Source organism: Cryptomeria japonica, chromosome 8, assembly GCF_030272615.1.
Source record: "Cryptomeria japonica chromosome 8, Sugi_1.0, whole genome shotgun sequence".
In the NCBI taxonomy this organism is placed as follows: domain Eukaryota; kingdom Viridiplantae; phylum Streptophyta; class Pinopsida; order Cupressales; family Cupressaceae; genus Cryptomeria; species Cryptomeria japonica.
The window spans coordinates 666515257-666531757 of record NC_081412.1 but is presented as its reverse complement, the minus strand read 5'-3'; the positions used below and the strand labels follow the sequence as shown (position 1 = coordinate 666531757).

The window sequence follows — 16501 nt, the reverse complement described above, 5'->3', positions numbered from 1 at the left end:
TCTTCTGTTCTTGTTTCCAAGGTGAATGTCATGGCTACATTTTTTTCTTTTAATTTTTGATGTTGTACGTCAACCCATCTGTGAGTGCAATTCAACACAAGAGCCATTAATGCTCTTAGGTCCGAAACCTCTAGCTCATTCCAATCTATCTTCACTTCTTTATCTTCCTTCTCATAGGATGATTGGAGATATCTACCACTATCCTGGGCTTGATCGACTACTCTGTAAACCTTACATTTCCTGATGAGATCCAAGGGTAATCTAGAATGCATCTTTCTTTTCACTTCTATATCATCTTGAATATTCATCCAGAAGTCTTCTACTTGAAACTTATGCTTGTATTTCTTCCCAACTATCTCTTCCATGTGACCATGCGGGTCGAAATTCTCCCTTGAGGCAAAGGATGTGAATGAATATAGAGATAACTCCTCTGCATCCTTCGCGGCTTGAGAATTAGGACACACTTCAATTGAATTCCCTAGTAGAATGGGTACGGGGATTCCATTTCATGCTCATGTCTTGATGCTCTAGCATAAGCTGCCAACTGTCTAGTCACCTCAAGTAATATTATTTTGTCTGTAGGATACCTTGGCAACATGTAGGGAGGTGAAGGGCATCCATGGACCTTGATGTAGGTGAATTTTGGAAACTGAATGAACCACGCACCATGTTTCTTCATGAGCTCCTGTGCCTCGGTAGACAGTCGATGGTGAATCCCTCCTTGCAATGTCCTGGTGATATACATCGTGAAGGTGTCATTGATTAGCTTGTAGTCATTCCTTGGTGGATGATGTAGTTGAACGTAAGAATCACAAACTCTTATTTCTCCGGGTCCTCTCCCAACAACTCCTCTGTGTGGTAGCCCTGCATACTCAAAACTTCTGACTAAGGAATGTATAACATATGAACTCATGTGGAAAGTCTTGGTAGGGGCTAGCTTCCTCAGCAGCACGTCTAGGTTGTTGCTAATGATTCTAGCCCAATTGAGCATTCCTTTTCCTTGGATGATCACTTGTATGAAGAAGAACATCCACTTGTCGAAGAAGAAGGCTTGAGAGGCACCAATAACCTGATTGAGCATGGTTATCAAGTCCCTGAATTCTTCTTGGAAATCAATTCTGTGTGGCGTATTGGGTATCTTGTTCAAGCGAGGCCTACTCTTGAGCAACCATTTCTTGTTGATGAAGTTCAGACAGGTATCAACATCGTCTTCGTAGATAGATCTAAATCCTTCCAAGCTTTTGTAGATCATGTCTCTCGGCTTCGAGAGATGAAAGGCTTCACTTATAGCTTCTTCTGAAAGATAGGCTAAGACAGTTCCATCCTCGGCTACGATCGTCCTTGAATGTGAGTCATAGTGCTGGGCACATTCAATCATGAGCTCGTGACATTTGACTGCAGGAGGAAATCTTGTGGCCTTGACGATGCCACTCTCAATTATCTTCTTGGCTACGGGTGACGGCTTGCTGATGTAGGGCGCTTCTCGAAACTTCTTCACATTGAAGTTTCCTAGATTGGTGTCTCCGATATTGCTCCACTTGGATACGATCCTGGTCTCCAAATCATCGTTCTTCTGATCTTCTTTGATGAGAGCCTGCCGGGTAGTGGATCCACTGGCCTTGGGGGTCGTCATTTGGTACCTACAAAAAAAGGCTTAAGTTAGGTTTTAAGTATAATATCTCAAGATAGGAGATTTGAGACCTTTCAAGGAAATGATAGATTACAATTTGAAAATAGTATGATAAACCCTTAGAATTATGAATTTTCAAATTGATATTACTTATGAATTAAATCAAATTATGAAAGACTTAACCTCACAAAGGATTGATATAGCAAATTAAATCAAATCTTCAACATGCTTTCAAAAATCTGATTGTACATACCTTTTCCTTGATTTTTAGCTATCAAACTTGAAAAAATAGATAAAGGAAAATGGAGATTTGCTGGACGAAAGGTCCTTGATCTGAATTTCAGATTCTTCTCTTGGTGACTTAGCCTTCAATCAGCCTCCAGCCAGCCTTTAATCAGCCTTCAAGCAAGAAATTCGCCAAAACCTGCTGAAATTCGCACTTCCAATTTTGCTCTTCAAATTCGCATAGGAGAGAATGAATGAATGATTTAAAAATTTACAAAATACACCTCTCCTTTATAGGGCGCTCCCATCATTTTACTACTAGGCCAACTTAATAAATGTGTAAAAAAATAAAATAAAACCACTTTAAAGCAAGGCCGACTTAGTAATAAGACTAAAAAAGGTTTTGGGTGCCAAAGTGATTTTTTTAATTTTAAGGCTTAGAAGAAATTAATTAATCAATTTTATAAGCGCCTAAGCTCATGCGAATTTGCCTTACTCCCATAAATGAGGTTTGATTAGCAATTTAGTGAGAAGATATAGATAAGCCTAGTGGATGCTAGAGTTTATTTTTAAAGTTTGATGAAGGCACATTCTCTTCATAGGCACTAGAATGCTCATGTTATGAGGAAGGCTTTAATCACCCCAAGGAGGCTTGCTTGACTATCTCACTTAGTTACATTTACTCCATCTATCAAGACCTTCTCAACCTTGACTTACCACCACTTCATGTTCTTGTTGTCATGTCTTTGCAACTTGCCCTTGTCTTAGTCCAAACAAGGTGAAGAATAGGCATCTCCAAGGATTTCGCTCTGGACCCTTTGGAAGGGTCAGGAGAGATTTCCTTTATTAGGTCTCAATTGCCTTATTCTTTCACTCCAAATTTCTCTTGAAGGCGAGCATATGCTAGTTTTAGCTCAACAAAGCCTAGGGATTCAACTTTTTAGCTTCTACCAAGGGTGAATTAGGTGATTATGAGAATTTCGCTCTGGACCCTTTGGAAGGGTTAGGAGCGAAATTCATCTTTTAGGTCAAAATTCACCCCTTTTTCATTCACAATCTCTTCTAAGGCAATCTCTAAGGTCAATCCACCTTGATCACTGGCTTGGCTCAACACAATCTTGGAGGAAACATGACATTTTATGAATTCGAAATTCAATTTTTAGGCTTAATTCTTCATCTCCTTCACTTCAATATGTCTTGCAGGGCAAAGTAACATCATTCCAACTCTAGACCAAGCTCTAGGGATCAAAGTCTTGACTTGACACAAGGAGGAAATAGGTGGTTTGAGGAATTTTCGCTCTGGACGCTTTGGAAGGGTCAGGAGCGAAATTCATGTTTTGCTTGTTTATCCTCACTCAACTCCATTTCTTTCACTTTGCTCCTTCTAGACTTCCTATTTTGAATCCATTTCTCAACTTGGCAACATTTGATTGATTCTCAAAATCCTTGAAAAGGAAAATTCGCTCAAACACCTAGCCAGGGACATGACCTATCCAGAATTTCGCTCTGGACCCTTTGGAAGGGTCAGGAGCGAAATTCAAGTCTTGGCTCAAAATTTATATTTTTGATGGTCAAAAATCTCTCAAAGGCAATCTTAAGGGCTTTTCTCACCTTGGCCAAGGCCTGGCTTGGCACAAATCTTGGATGATAGGATGGATTTTAGGGTTTTCGCTCTGGACCCTTTGGAAGGGTCAGGAGCGAAAATCTTGTTTTGAGCTTCTTTCTTCATCCTTTCAACCTTAATCAACTTCATTAGGCAAGAACACCCCTCCTAATGCCCATCTAAGCCACAAAAACCAAAAGTTTGTCTTGACCTGCAAGGAAAATAGGTGATTTTAGGAATTTCGCTCTGGACCCTTTGGAAGGGTTAGGAGCGAAATTCTTGGTTTTGCTCAATTCCTTCAAGTTTGAAGATTATCAACAAGTCAAAGCCATGCCTAAAGATCTCTCAAATCTCAACTCACCTTGATCTATACTTTCCTTAGCATAAACTTGAGAAAAAAGGTGGTTTTAGTGAAATTTCGCTCTGGACCCTTTGGAAGGGTCAGGAGCGAATTTACTTTTCTAGGACAAAATCTCCACTTTCCATCGCTTTTCAAACATTCCCTAAGGAAAGAACATATTCATCCTTCTTCCAATATGCCTTGAATATTAAAAATTTGATCAAACAAGGAAGAAAATGAGGTTTGTTGAGATTCTCGCTCTGGACACTTTGGAAGGGTCAGGAGCGAAAATCATGTTTTAGGATTGATTTTTCATTTTTTCAACTCCAATCTTCCTTGGGAGGCAAACATACATCACTCTCCTTGCATCCATGCCAAGATCCTGACCTTATCTAAGGAGAAAATAAGTGCTTTCAAGAATTTTGCTTTGGACCCTTTGGAAGGGTCAGGAGCGAAATTCAATTTTTAGGCTAAAATCCTTCATCTCCTCCACCTTTAGCCATTCCCTTAAGGCAAAAAACATGTCTAACACTTCCATACATGCCTTAGAAACTAGGAATTTGGTCTTGACAAGTGAGAAATTGAGGTTTAAGGGGATTTTCGCTCTGGACCCTTTGGAAGGGTCAGGAGCGAAATCCCTATTCTTGGCTAGTTTCTCACCTAGGTTCATCTCATTCTCCTTCAAAATTGATTAATTCAACTTCCTCCTATCGCAATCAAGACAATCCACCATCCAACTGGCACCAGGCAAGGTTAAACTAGGTCTTAAGGCCACAAAGAAGGCTAAATGGAGGATTTCGCTCTGGACCCTTTGGAAGGGTCAGGAGCAAAATTCTCCTCCCAGGTTGATTTTCATCATCTCAAAGTCTAAAACCCCCTCTCCAAGGCAAATATGCATCAAAACCTTCTCAACTATGCATCAAAAGTCACTAATCTTGGTCATATCCTTGAGCAAAGTGGAGGCAAAGTGGATTTCGCTCTAGACCCTTTGGAAGGGTCATGAGTGAAATCCATGCCTTAGGTCAAAAAACCATATTTCCAAACATCTTCAATCACTTCCTAGGGCTAGAATGTGTCAATTCGCCCTTACCATGTCCAAGGAATCAAGGTTTCTAGTGCAAACAAGGAGAAAAAAGTGACTTCAAAGAATTTCGCTCTGGACCCTTTGGAAGGGTCAGGAGAGAAATTCATGTTTTAGGTTGATTTCATACCTCTTTCCTACTCAATTCACCTTCAAACTTGGTTAAATTCACCTCCCTTTATCACCATAATGTCTACTTGCCACTTAGTCAGCTTGAAACAAGACCTTTCCAATGCCTTGGGCAAAAACAAAGGGTCAAATGCGGATTTCGCTCTAGACCCTTTAGAAGGGTCAGGAGCGAATTTCCTCTTCCAGGCTAATTTTCATGTTACTTCAAACTTCCTTCCTAAGGCAAATAGACATCCCAGTCTTCCACACCATGCAGTAGAAGTTTCTAACTTGGTCAAGACAAGGGATAGAGCAGAGGAAATATGAATTTTGCCCTCGACCCTTTGGAAGGGTCAGGAGCGATTTCTATCCTTAAGCTCATTTCATACCTCAAACATCCTTTCCTTGCCTTGGATATAAATTTTCAAGACTTCTTCAATCATCATCAAGTGAATTTGCTCATCAATTCCTGAAATCGCCTCCTAAATCTCCCCTTAGCCACTGACTCTGCTTAATTGACTTTGACTTGGAGGAAAATAGGACTCTGACTTACCCTGACCTGAGACCTTTCATCTCTTTTGCCCAATCTATCCATCCTCATTCTCTTGAAAGGTAAAACCCTTCCAAGACAACTCTAGGGTTCAAGGCAGAAAACAAATGACTTCCTAAAACCATGCTTCACTCAGCTTTGAAGGAAACCCTAATCTACCCAGCCCAGGGGACCACTTACTCACTCAAAACACCTAGCAAGCAAAGAAAAAAGCCTAGCTAAGGGAAAGCGAAACCCAAGAAAAAGACGGGGTCCCCCCATCCTAATGGGGCGATGTGTGAAATGGTCACAACAGTTACCTTGATAGGACATAATGTAATGTGTTATATAGATCAAAGAAACGGGACTCGGACTCGGCTCGGACTCGAGACTCGGCTCCAGACTCGGGAAAGTGAAAAACTCAAGAAATTTAGAGATTTTTAAAGATTTAAAACTTGTTTGAGACACCCTTTATTGAATACACCTTAAAGACACAAAAACATCATCAAACTCGGCTCATTTGATTACATACACAAGTATACATCAATCACATAAGCATAAATGCAAATTGTAGCTGAAGAAAATAACAAACATAGATATATAAATATTGTCAAATGTATACAATATTACAAAACTCATGGAATAAAAAATCCATGTCATCATATGATCATCATCAAATGTTTCATACAAATACCAAAAGTAAATAGTAAATAGTAAATACTAAATACAACTACAGGTGTACAAGCCTATGGCTTAGAGGGCCGTGCACCCTCTCGCCCTGGCCCCCTGTGAAGGCGTTTAAAGTAGGTCCTGGATGATTCAACAGCCATAGTCGCTCCCCGTGACACCATGCCATGCTCACCAACATCAGGAACAACTGTGTCACTCTGAGTCTCAGTATTTCCTGTCTCTGCTCGTGCTCTCTGCTCCTCTGCCATGGCTACAACCTCAGCCTCTATATCTACCTGGTCGATCCAATCAATGTCATCATCACTAAATACAACTGTAGGAGTCCTAGGAGTTGTCTGATTCTCATTGGCCCACTCTGCTTCAAGATCAACCTCATCTAGAATGATAGGAGACATGTCAACTAATGCATTCTTTCTCATTCTTAGGCGGAGGTTGTAGTGAACAAAGACGAGATCATTCATCTTCTCCATAGATAATCTATTGCGCCTCTTGAAGTGTATGTGCTCAAACATACTCCAATTGCGCTCACAACCTGATGCGCTGCATGGTTGGCTCAAGATGCGAATGGCCAACTTCTGAATATTTGGTTTCTCTGGGCCAAAAAAGTTCCACCAATGATTTGAGTTTGAAATGAGAAAAATAAATAAAATCAGTCTCACTCATGAACTCATTTAACAAGTTACAATATAGTATTGAATAAAACTAAAATTAAGCCTTACAATTTATTTTTACCTGGCATCATAGTTGTCCTACTGTCTTTGGCGACAGGACGAGAGAAGGTCTCCCCTTGTGCATCTGAGAACAACTGTAGCTCTCGAAAAAGGTCTATCTGAGAAGTACCAGCAGGTCCCATCTTCTCCATGATTGCATATAGCCCATTAAGGACCTCCACATCAGCCTTGAAAGAAGGGATAAAACGGAATGCCGGATTCAGATAATAGGCTGCTGCATGGATGGGCTTATGAAGCCGATGATTCCATCTCCTATCAATGATCTCCCAAATGGGACCATACTTGCTCTCATCTCCTCCATAGACAAATCTGATGCCCTCCTTCGCCCTATCCATGCCCTCATATATATAGCTCATTGTGGGGTTATCTCCATCCGCAACTCGCAACAAAACCACCAAGGGCTTAACAAACTACAAAATTGAAAATATTGTGTAATTTAGAAAAATGAGCAAATAAGAGAATACATATAATAAGTTATAAAACATGAAGTTAAATTGTAGAATTTGTAAAAAAATTACCTTCACTATCTCATCACAAGGGACCTAAAAGCCTTGCTCATCAAAAATGCAGTCTGCCATATCTTTCCCTGCAAGGGTGGTAGCATAGGATGAGGAAGACCGCTCCTCACCAACAATCATACGTCTCAAAGCAAACTTAGACCTAAGCATGGACTGCAATGTGAGGAAGTTTGTGGCAAATCTTGTGATTCCTGGACGAGCTAACTCTTTCTGCTCTGTGTATTGTCTCATAAGAGCCAACACCCGTGAATGATTATATACAAATTTGCAGACATTTCTTGCCCTTTGTACACATCTCTTGACCCATGGGATTTTTCCAATATCCTCCAACATGATGTCAATGCAATGAGCAGCACATGGAGTCCAAACTATAGATGGGTGCCTCTCCATCAATAGTCTACCTGCAGCAACATAATTTGTTGCATTGTAAATTGTGATTAATGGAGGTACAAACTACAAGATAGTAATTAATTTGCAAACAAAATTAGTTTGTAATCAAAAGTTTACCCGCAGCAACATAATTTGCTGCATTGTCAGTCACCACCTGTACCACGTTCTCCTCACCCACATCTTCAATCACCTCATCTATCTGCTCACATAGGTAGGTGGCATTCTTGCAATGGGCGGAGGCATCAATGGACTTGATGAAAACGGTGCCCCCTGAAATAAAAAAATAAAGCTAGGTCAATGATCATTCAATAAACCATTAGATAAAAAATAAAAAATTAAAGACTATATGAAACTAAAATTAATCAATCACCTGTGGAAGAAACAAGAAAATTAAGGAGAGGTTTATTTCTCCTATCTGTCCAACCATCAGTCATGATGGTGCAACCTTTAGTGCTCCATATCTGGCGTTGTTCATCTAAATCCTTCTTCACATCATCCACCATTTGAGACAAAATGGGTCCCCTCAAATCACTCTCACTAGGGGCTTTGAACCCGCCCCACATATGGTAATGGCATCAACCATTTGTTGCCAATAAGGAGACCTGTCGCAAAGAAACTCAATGAGATAAGTTAAGTATAAAAATTTAATGAGATAAGTTAAGTATAAAAATTAAAACAATCAAAGTTATCAAACATAAAAATTAGTAAAACATTCACCTAGCTACAAAGAATGGAATACAGCTGTAGCTCCAAAACCTGCCAACTGCCATTTTAGCAGCATCATGGACCTCCTTGTTCCAATCCATGCCCTCAAGCGACGGTTGGGACCCAGGAGTAGTGCGAGGCACAAAGAAGGAATCCAACCTAGATTTACGAATCCTAGGTCCAATGTTAACACTCCCACTACAACTACTAGTGGTAGGAGCATGAGAAGTGGCGGTAGCACCGCCACTTATAGAAATAGAAGCAAAAACGAAAGCACCAACAGTAGCAAACTGAGTGGGACGATATGGAGGTAAGGAAGAAGGGCCTCCAACACAACCTAACTATGTCGCTCTTCCAAAAATTGTCTCTCCCAATGGCCGCTCGATCTTCCTTTTGTTTCTTTTTCCTTTCAATCTCCTCAACCATTACTTAACATTCACGTATGACCTCAGGGACTTCTTTTAGGCATGGTTTGGCATCATGTCCACACACACCAACAATATGGTATTTTAACCTATATATACCTCCATGGAATATTGTTTTGCAAAACATACATTTTGTTTGCCCCTTTCCTTGCCCTGGAAAATCCTCATGATATTTACAAGCAGGGTCCTTTCTAATGGGGGGTCTAGAAGCTGAAGTAGACATTTTAGGATAGTTTTGTGAAACTTGAAGTTGAGGCAAATAATAAAGTGAAGTTTGCTGCAATAAAACATTACAAATACAAAATAAAATTAATACATACATTCAAAAAAACTAAAGTAGGGTTTGTCAAACCCTACTTTTTAAAAAAAAAATTTACAAACCCTACATAGTACAACACTACAACTACATACTACATGCTACATACAAACATACAAAAGATTTTGAAAGAAAATGTAAAACTTTCAAAATAAATGAATAGAAAATGGAATTTTTGCATACAAGAAACAAATTAATTTTCAAAAAAACAATCTTACTTCTTACAACAAGCTTGAAATGAGCTGCAAACTCTTCCTATCCAACTCTTAATGCACCAAATCCAAACCCAATGCAGCTCCAATGTGACAAATTGAAGAAAACTTGAGCTTCCTCCTTGCTGGTTTTTTTTCTATGCACCCTTGTTTTTCTTCCCAACTCAGTTTACTCCTATTTTTGCAAATGAATGAAATGAAGTTCACTTTTAGGGATAGGAGATAATTAACCAAAAAAAACGGATTTGAAAAAGCATTTAAAACTGTTTTTTTTTTGGTCTTTTTCCAACTTAACGCATGAATTTGACCTTGTACTATCTCCCATTTTGATAAACACCAAAACTACAAAATAAAATATAAAAAAATAACAATTAAAATATTAATAAGTAAATATGTCATCATTTGTAATTAAAATTTTGTTGCAAACTTAAGGTAATTTAAAAATATTAAATTATGGATACTAACAAAGAAAGAAATATTCACTTGACAAATTCTTGATATCATTGGCTTCTAATGCTTGTGCTTTAGATATATTAGCATATGTTTGATGACAAATCTTTAACTATTTTATATGAAAACTTATAGCCATCACCTAAACAAAGAACTGACTTGAATGCAACTCCTTGTTATTGGGTAATTGCCATTGCTTACACCTAGAATAACCCATTCATTATTTTTATAGCATCAATAATGTATTCTTCAATTTTATGTCATTTTTTAGATGCATTTCTTTTAAATGATTTATTGCATGTCTCTTGGACTGTTTTTTTGGGTTCTTAAAGGTTATTTGAAATGGTTGTGACTACTATATTAATTTCATTGAGTAAATTGGCAGCCACTTTCAAATGCTCGCCGATGTAACCACAAGGACATTTGCGATATTCTTAAAGCAAGAGGGGGTTTAGAATCGGTACATATCCTTTACTTTGATATCCCTTAAATACAATGCTTGAAACATAAGATATAAAGGAGTTATTTATTTTGAAATAAATACTAAATTATATTGAGTTCCATTTTGCCATGAGGTGTAGTGGTTAGGTTCAGTGCAATCATACTCTCATGTAAGGAAATTTGTATTGTAATTACAAATCAATAAATGTTAGAGATAGAATAAGTTATTGATGGATTATAACATCCTCTTGTGATGCAATACATTTGACAACACTTAATATTTTATAAGATTACATCTATCCTATTTTTAAGAATTCGACTATATGTTTGTCATTTGCTGGCAACTATTTTTATTATCGATTATATTGTGCTTTGTATTTTGGGTGTGGTTGGTAATTGTTTCTTTTGTTGGTATTAATAAGTCATTAATGAGAGCCTTCTTAGGTCATAAGTATTAGTTAGATGTATAGTTACTAGGTGTTTATCAAAATGGGAGATAGTTCTTCAATTTGACCTTGTACATGATCCCTTACATATTGCACTCCTTTGGTTTCCCCTTTCTCTAGATTATTTTAGATGGATTAACATGCACTTTTGGAGTACATTGCTTAGAGTGTTGTGTGATAGTTTAAATTACACGATGTTTTATTTTGACCTTGTTTTGGGGAGAATTAGATGAACACTAACTCCAAGAAGAATCAGAACAACCTTCTTCCATATATACACATTTATGCACAAGGTTGTTGGCATTAGTTCTTCATCTTTTTAAATATATACTTAATAAAGTGCATCAAACAAAGGTTGCAGAAAAATTGTATTTCCCATTCCTACAAAGATCTCATCTTTAATCATTATTCCTTTTAATTAGGTTCATAATTGCAATATCCCGTTTACTATAATGACTGAGAACAAGGAATATTTTCTGTCCAAACTGCATGTTATGCTGTTCTGAGATTTGTGTGTTATGCTGACAGAGTTTTTAGTTTGTAATGAAGATCATTACACATGAATATCTTATGAATAATCAACTTCTAAATGACTCTCCTTGACCTATAGTTAACTAGAGATGCGTATGCAACTATCTATTGATGATATATATGAATCTAGGTCCAAAATTCATAACTAACAGCAAACTGACATTATGACAAACAATTGTAATACACCCTCAGATAATCATGAATGTAGATGCAGATCAAAACTCCTTTCTTCTTTATTTCATTTAAATATCAAATAGGACATTACATTGGCAGCAATAAGATCATATACATGGATTACTATTAAGGACCACTTTTCAGACTTTCTGAAGACAAATGACTGCATCTAACCTATACATTCAGTCTGAAATTATAATGAAATAATAAGGCCAAAAGAACCTGGAATTAATTGTCTTGAAGAAGCAAGCAATAACATGTGATAGGGAGCCTCCAATGAATGAATTAGACCTCCTTAGAAAAATCGCCCCTGCTGCTGCAAATGTGGTCTGATAAATTGATGTATGACAGCTGCAAGCCCTTTGAACCTCCTCCAAAATGATCGCCCTTCCTCCTTAAGCACAGCGCTGTCCTTATTTATGAGTTGATGCCAAATTGTAGAGATATGAACAAAATCGAATGATGAGAGCTGACTGGTATGATTTCTGATTGACTGATTAATCACTGATTTGTCCACAATATCTCCTCCCAATGTCTTCAATAAGAATCGCCTTTTACATCTGAGAATATCGTTGGCCTCAAAAGTGGGATTTGATGCTCCAATGTAGAGGAATGAGTAAAATCGTGGGTTTGGGGTAAGCAGCTCGACTTTCCTTCAAACCTTATATATGATCAGCAAGCACACAATTTACCCCCAAATGCTCCTCCAATGAGATCGACTATCCTTTCTACCCAAAATCAATATGCAATGGACACTAAATCTGCCAATCTGAAGATTCAACAAACTCATCCACCATGGCATACAACAAACTTGATAGGCACACTTAGGAAGACTGATATGTCTCCCTCTCACAATAGCAACCCCTCGGAAGATCTCTCACCTCCTCAGTTATGCTAACCATCGGGAGTTTTCATTTCCAAATGATTGTCCACAGAATACCCTTTGGCTCCACAAGTCTACACAAGAAGAGATATTCACAACAGCTGATGCCCAACAATGAATCACCTTACTCTATTTATTATTTTCATATCCAATCATGTGATTCCTTCTAGAAGATTCTCTTCTTATTCTGTAGGTACACTTCATTATTATTTTATTACACATTAATTTAATTGCACTTTTAAAAATATTATTATATTATAATTAAAGTGCACATGTCTCACAATACTTGTAATCTCCTTATTTTGCCATAAGACCAAGTATACATGAAATGTAAAGCCGTAAATCATTGCAAATTGACCCCCTAATCAATCCTCTTGGCCTACGAGGGTCAAGTGATAGGCCAATCCCGTGAATACCTGCGAACTAATGAGAATGGGACATTACAATCCTCCCTCCCTGAAATTGCTTGTCCTCAAGCAATCTCAATACTGGATGCTGCAAAATAGCCTCTCTCTCCCAAGTAGCATCCTCAATTGGCAAATCTTTCCATTTCACCAAATATTCCTTGATGACTCTATTCCTTAGCTTGTGCTCCTTGGAATCAATGATGGCCTTAGGTAGTAATATCAATTTCCCCTCTTCATCAAGAGGAGGCAGCATTGTGGAAGGTACAACGTGATATCCAATTGCTTTTTTAAGGCGTGATACATGAAAAACATTTTGTACCTTAGCACCTGCAGGTAGCTAAAGCTCATAGGCCACCTCTCCAACTCTCCTAACAATCCTGAATGGCCCATAATAGCGCGGCTTGAGCTTCTCCGCACCACTCTTCTTAAGTGTGGATTGCTTGTATGGTTGCAACATCAAATACACCATGTCACCTACATCAAATGACCGCTCAACTCGCTTCTGATCTGCATATGGTTTTTGCTGATTTTGTGCCTTCTGTTTGTTCTCCTTCAATGATCTCACAATGTCCTGACTCTCTTGGAGAAGATCCCTAGCACTCGGTACTCTGCTATCACTCAACAAGAGATCTAAGAAGTTGGGCGCATCATACCCATACAAAGCCATGGATAGTGTCATCTGGATAGACATGTGGTAAGTAGTATTATAACAATACTCACATAGGTGCAACCACTCAACCCATGCCCTATGTAGTTCTGGAGGTAACCTTCCACCCATTTGTTCACATTCTTTGTCTAACCATCATTTTGCGGGTGGTAGCTCGTGCTGGGAGTAAGCTCAATACCACTGAGTCTGAATAGCTCCTGCCAAAAATGACTCATAAATCTGTTGTCCCTGTCACTGACTATGGTCCAAGGCAACCCATGGAGTCTGAAAACCTCTCGGAAAAATAAATCTGCCACCTGAATTGCTGAATAAGTAGCTGAGATAGGAAAGAAGTGGGCAAACTTCCTAAGACGATAAACTACCACATAGATACAATCACTGCTGTGGACTCTGGACAATCCTGTAATGAAATCCATTGATAGGCATTCCCACTTCCTGTCAGGAATGGGAAGTGGCTGAAGAAATCCTGCTGGATAAGTATGTTCCTGTTTGTTCTGCTGACAAATAGGACACTCGTGAACAGATTGAAGAATATCGGACTTGAGACCTTTCCAAGTAAACCGTTCCTTGACCAAGGTTGCGTCCTTGGGTAACATAGGCCATTTTCCTTATTTCTTCAATCCCATCCACGGATTCCTTCGAAAGATAAGAGGGAGGAACAAAAGTTTGATCTTCCTCTCTGAATGGATGTATCAAGCGCCACACATACTCACATAAGGCTTTGTTTTCACTCTTCAACTTCTTATTTTTCTCTTCTACTCTCTTCATCTTCTCCTTCAATGCTAAGGAAGACTAATCAAAATCTTCTATCACTTGTGTCTTGGAGGCATGCCCTAGGTCAACTGCTGTGACATCATACTCATCAAGAGTAATTTCATTCCTGTCCTTGTCGACTCTGGGCACAACTGTGTAACGTCTTGGATCCTGATTCATCTCTTGTAACTTTGGAGAATTGCTTCACCACTTTCTTCTCTGTTGGCTTGTTTATCCCATTAAGAAGTTCTTCAAGTTCCAACGTAGGATCCATCTCTTTCTTTGGCTCTTTCCTCATTCTCTCTTTCAGCCAATTTGGAGTAGCTGCTTGTTGATCCTGCATTCCTTGTTGTACCTGTTCTTGTGAAACTTTCTCAAAAGTTCCTAAGTCTCCCATGTTTGTTTCCCTGAAACAATCCTGGACTTGCTGTTTTGGATTCAGAGGGAGTTCCCGCTTTGATTCTTTTGTTGAACAGGCTAGGAGGCTGTAATGTCCCCTTATTGTACCAATTTAAGATGCCTTACTTTTAATGATTAAGTGTATAATATTGCAAATGAACCAGTGATCTCTAAAGAATTGCATTGCTTGTTACAACTGAATATATGAATATCTATATATGTTTCACTAATGAATTAGTAGAGGAATGAGGAATTCAATCAATATTATTGCCAAATGATCTTATGATGACAAGATTCGAGTTTATCATAGATTACGCATTTCTGGTCCAATTAAGAAATCTGATATGAACGTTGACCTGAGAAGGGACGGATGTCTGATAAATCAATCCTTCTTAAATGCAAATACTATGGAGTGTATTGTGAGCGTATATTTATATATGAACAGATGTATTGGTTATATCTCCAGTCACTATCTCAGATTAATAGCAATGTGTTCACACGAGTATTCATGTGTAAGAGACAATAGTCTGAATCTGATTGTAGAGATTACAATGGCAATCTCCCTTGGCAATGTTTTGATATATAATACTAGATATATGCACCTTAGTTCCTCATAGTTGAGGCTTACTCTTGATTGACCCAACATTGGATAAGAAATGAAACCTATACTCCCCCCATCCCTTTGTGAGGATGTGATACACCTTTAATATGTCTTCAAGGTTGAGACGGTGAGGAGTTGTGCCGTTATGTTTGGAGATAACCCTTTTCCTAATCATGTCCTCTCATAAATATCTAATCGCACATCTTAGCTAGTGATTGTTAACACATAATTGGGTTCCTTAATGGATCACATGGTAAGGCATTATTTGATGGAAATATTGTCATTGATGTCAAAGCTGTGAAGAAGTTGTCTTTGATGTCAAAGGAATTTGTTAATGAAGATTTTGATGAACAAATAGTTGATGAACATATTATGTGATGAGATTGCTATACTATGGAGATTGATGAACATATTATGCTATGGAGGTTGAAGGGAGATTGATGGAAACTTGTCATTAATGTCAAAAGAACTAGTATACTTCATAGTTTACTTTATTGTGTTGATGCCAGAGTCGGGTCTACAAAGCATATATTTATGATTGGCAATACTGTATATTCTAATACAGCGGTAAATGGGTACAAAGTATAGTATGTACACAGCAGTAAAAGGGCCTACAGAAAACAGAAAATTATATAGTCCCAGCAGTGAATTATACAGCAGTGAACAGTTCCAGTAAATGGCATGTATTGTCTACAGAGAATAGTATGTAAAAAGCAGTAAAAATATGCAAATGTTATCACACAGATTTACACCGGTCTGATATATGTTAGGAGGCGGCACAGCATATAGCCAATCGTATTCATATCCCTGTGAATGGATACTGTAGCATACCGTATTTCTAAGATATTATAACATACCGATCTGATACTGTAGCAAATCATGGTTCTGTGAGACAGCTACGTAGTCAATAATTAATACGTAGTTCACAAAGTTATTCATTAACAGCAACCAATGAAAAAGACAAAACAGAAAAAAGACAAGTAAAAATAAAAGAAATAAAAAAAAGGGGCCCACATCATTATGCTAGCCCCCACTAAAAGACAAAAAGATCATCCTACGTAATGACTTGTATAGTCATAAGTAAGGCAGCGATTAAATAAAAAGGAAGATAAAGTGGCAATTAATAATAAACAATTAATATGAAGAGTTTCGATTAGTATTTCCAAAAGGGTGTGAATTGTTAAAAGAGAAGATAATACGGGTGTGATGTATATTAAGGAAAATAAGAAGAGGTGCGATTTCATAA

The 16501-nt window shown here is 38.1% G+C and overlaps 1 protein-coding gene across 2 annotated transcripts in view; it reads left to right on the top strand.

Moving 5' to 3' along the window:
• The window catches only part of LOC131050086 (serine/threonine-protein kinase VIK), a 244225-nt gene that overhangs the window by 63476 nt on the left and 164248 nt on the right, over positions 1-16501 (top strand). For both annotated transcript variants that reach the window (XM_057984223.2, XM_057984222.2), the window contains exon 3: positions 10339-10413. In XM_057984223.2, coding sequence (XP_057840206.2) covers positions 10339-10413 — 75 coding nt within the window. The remainder of the gene's footprint in view (positions 1-10338; positions 10414-16501) is intronic.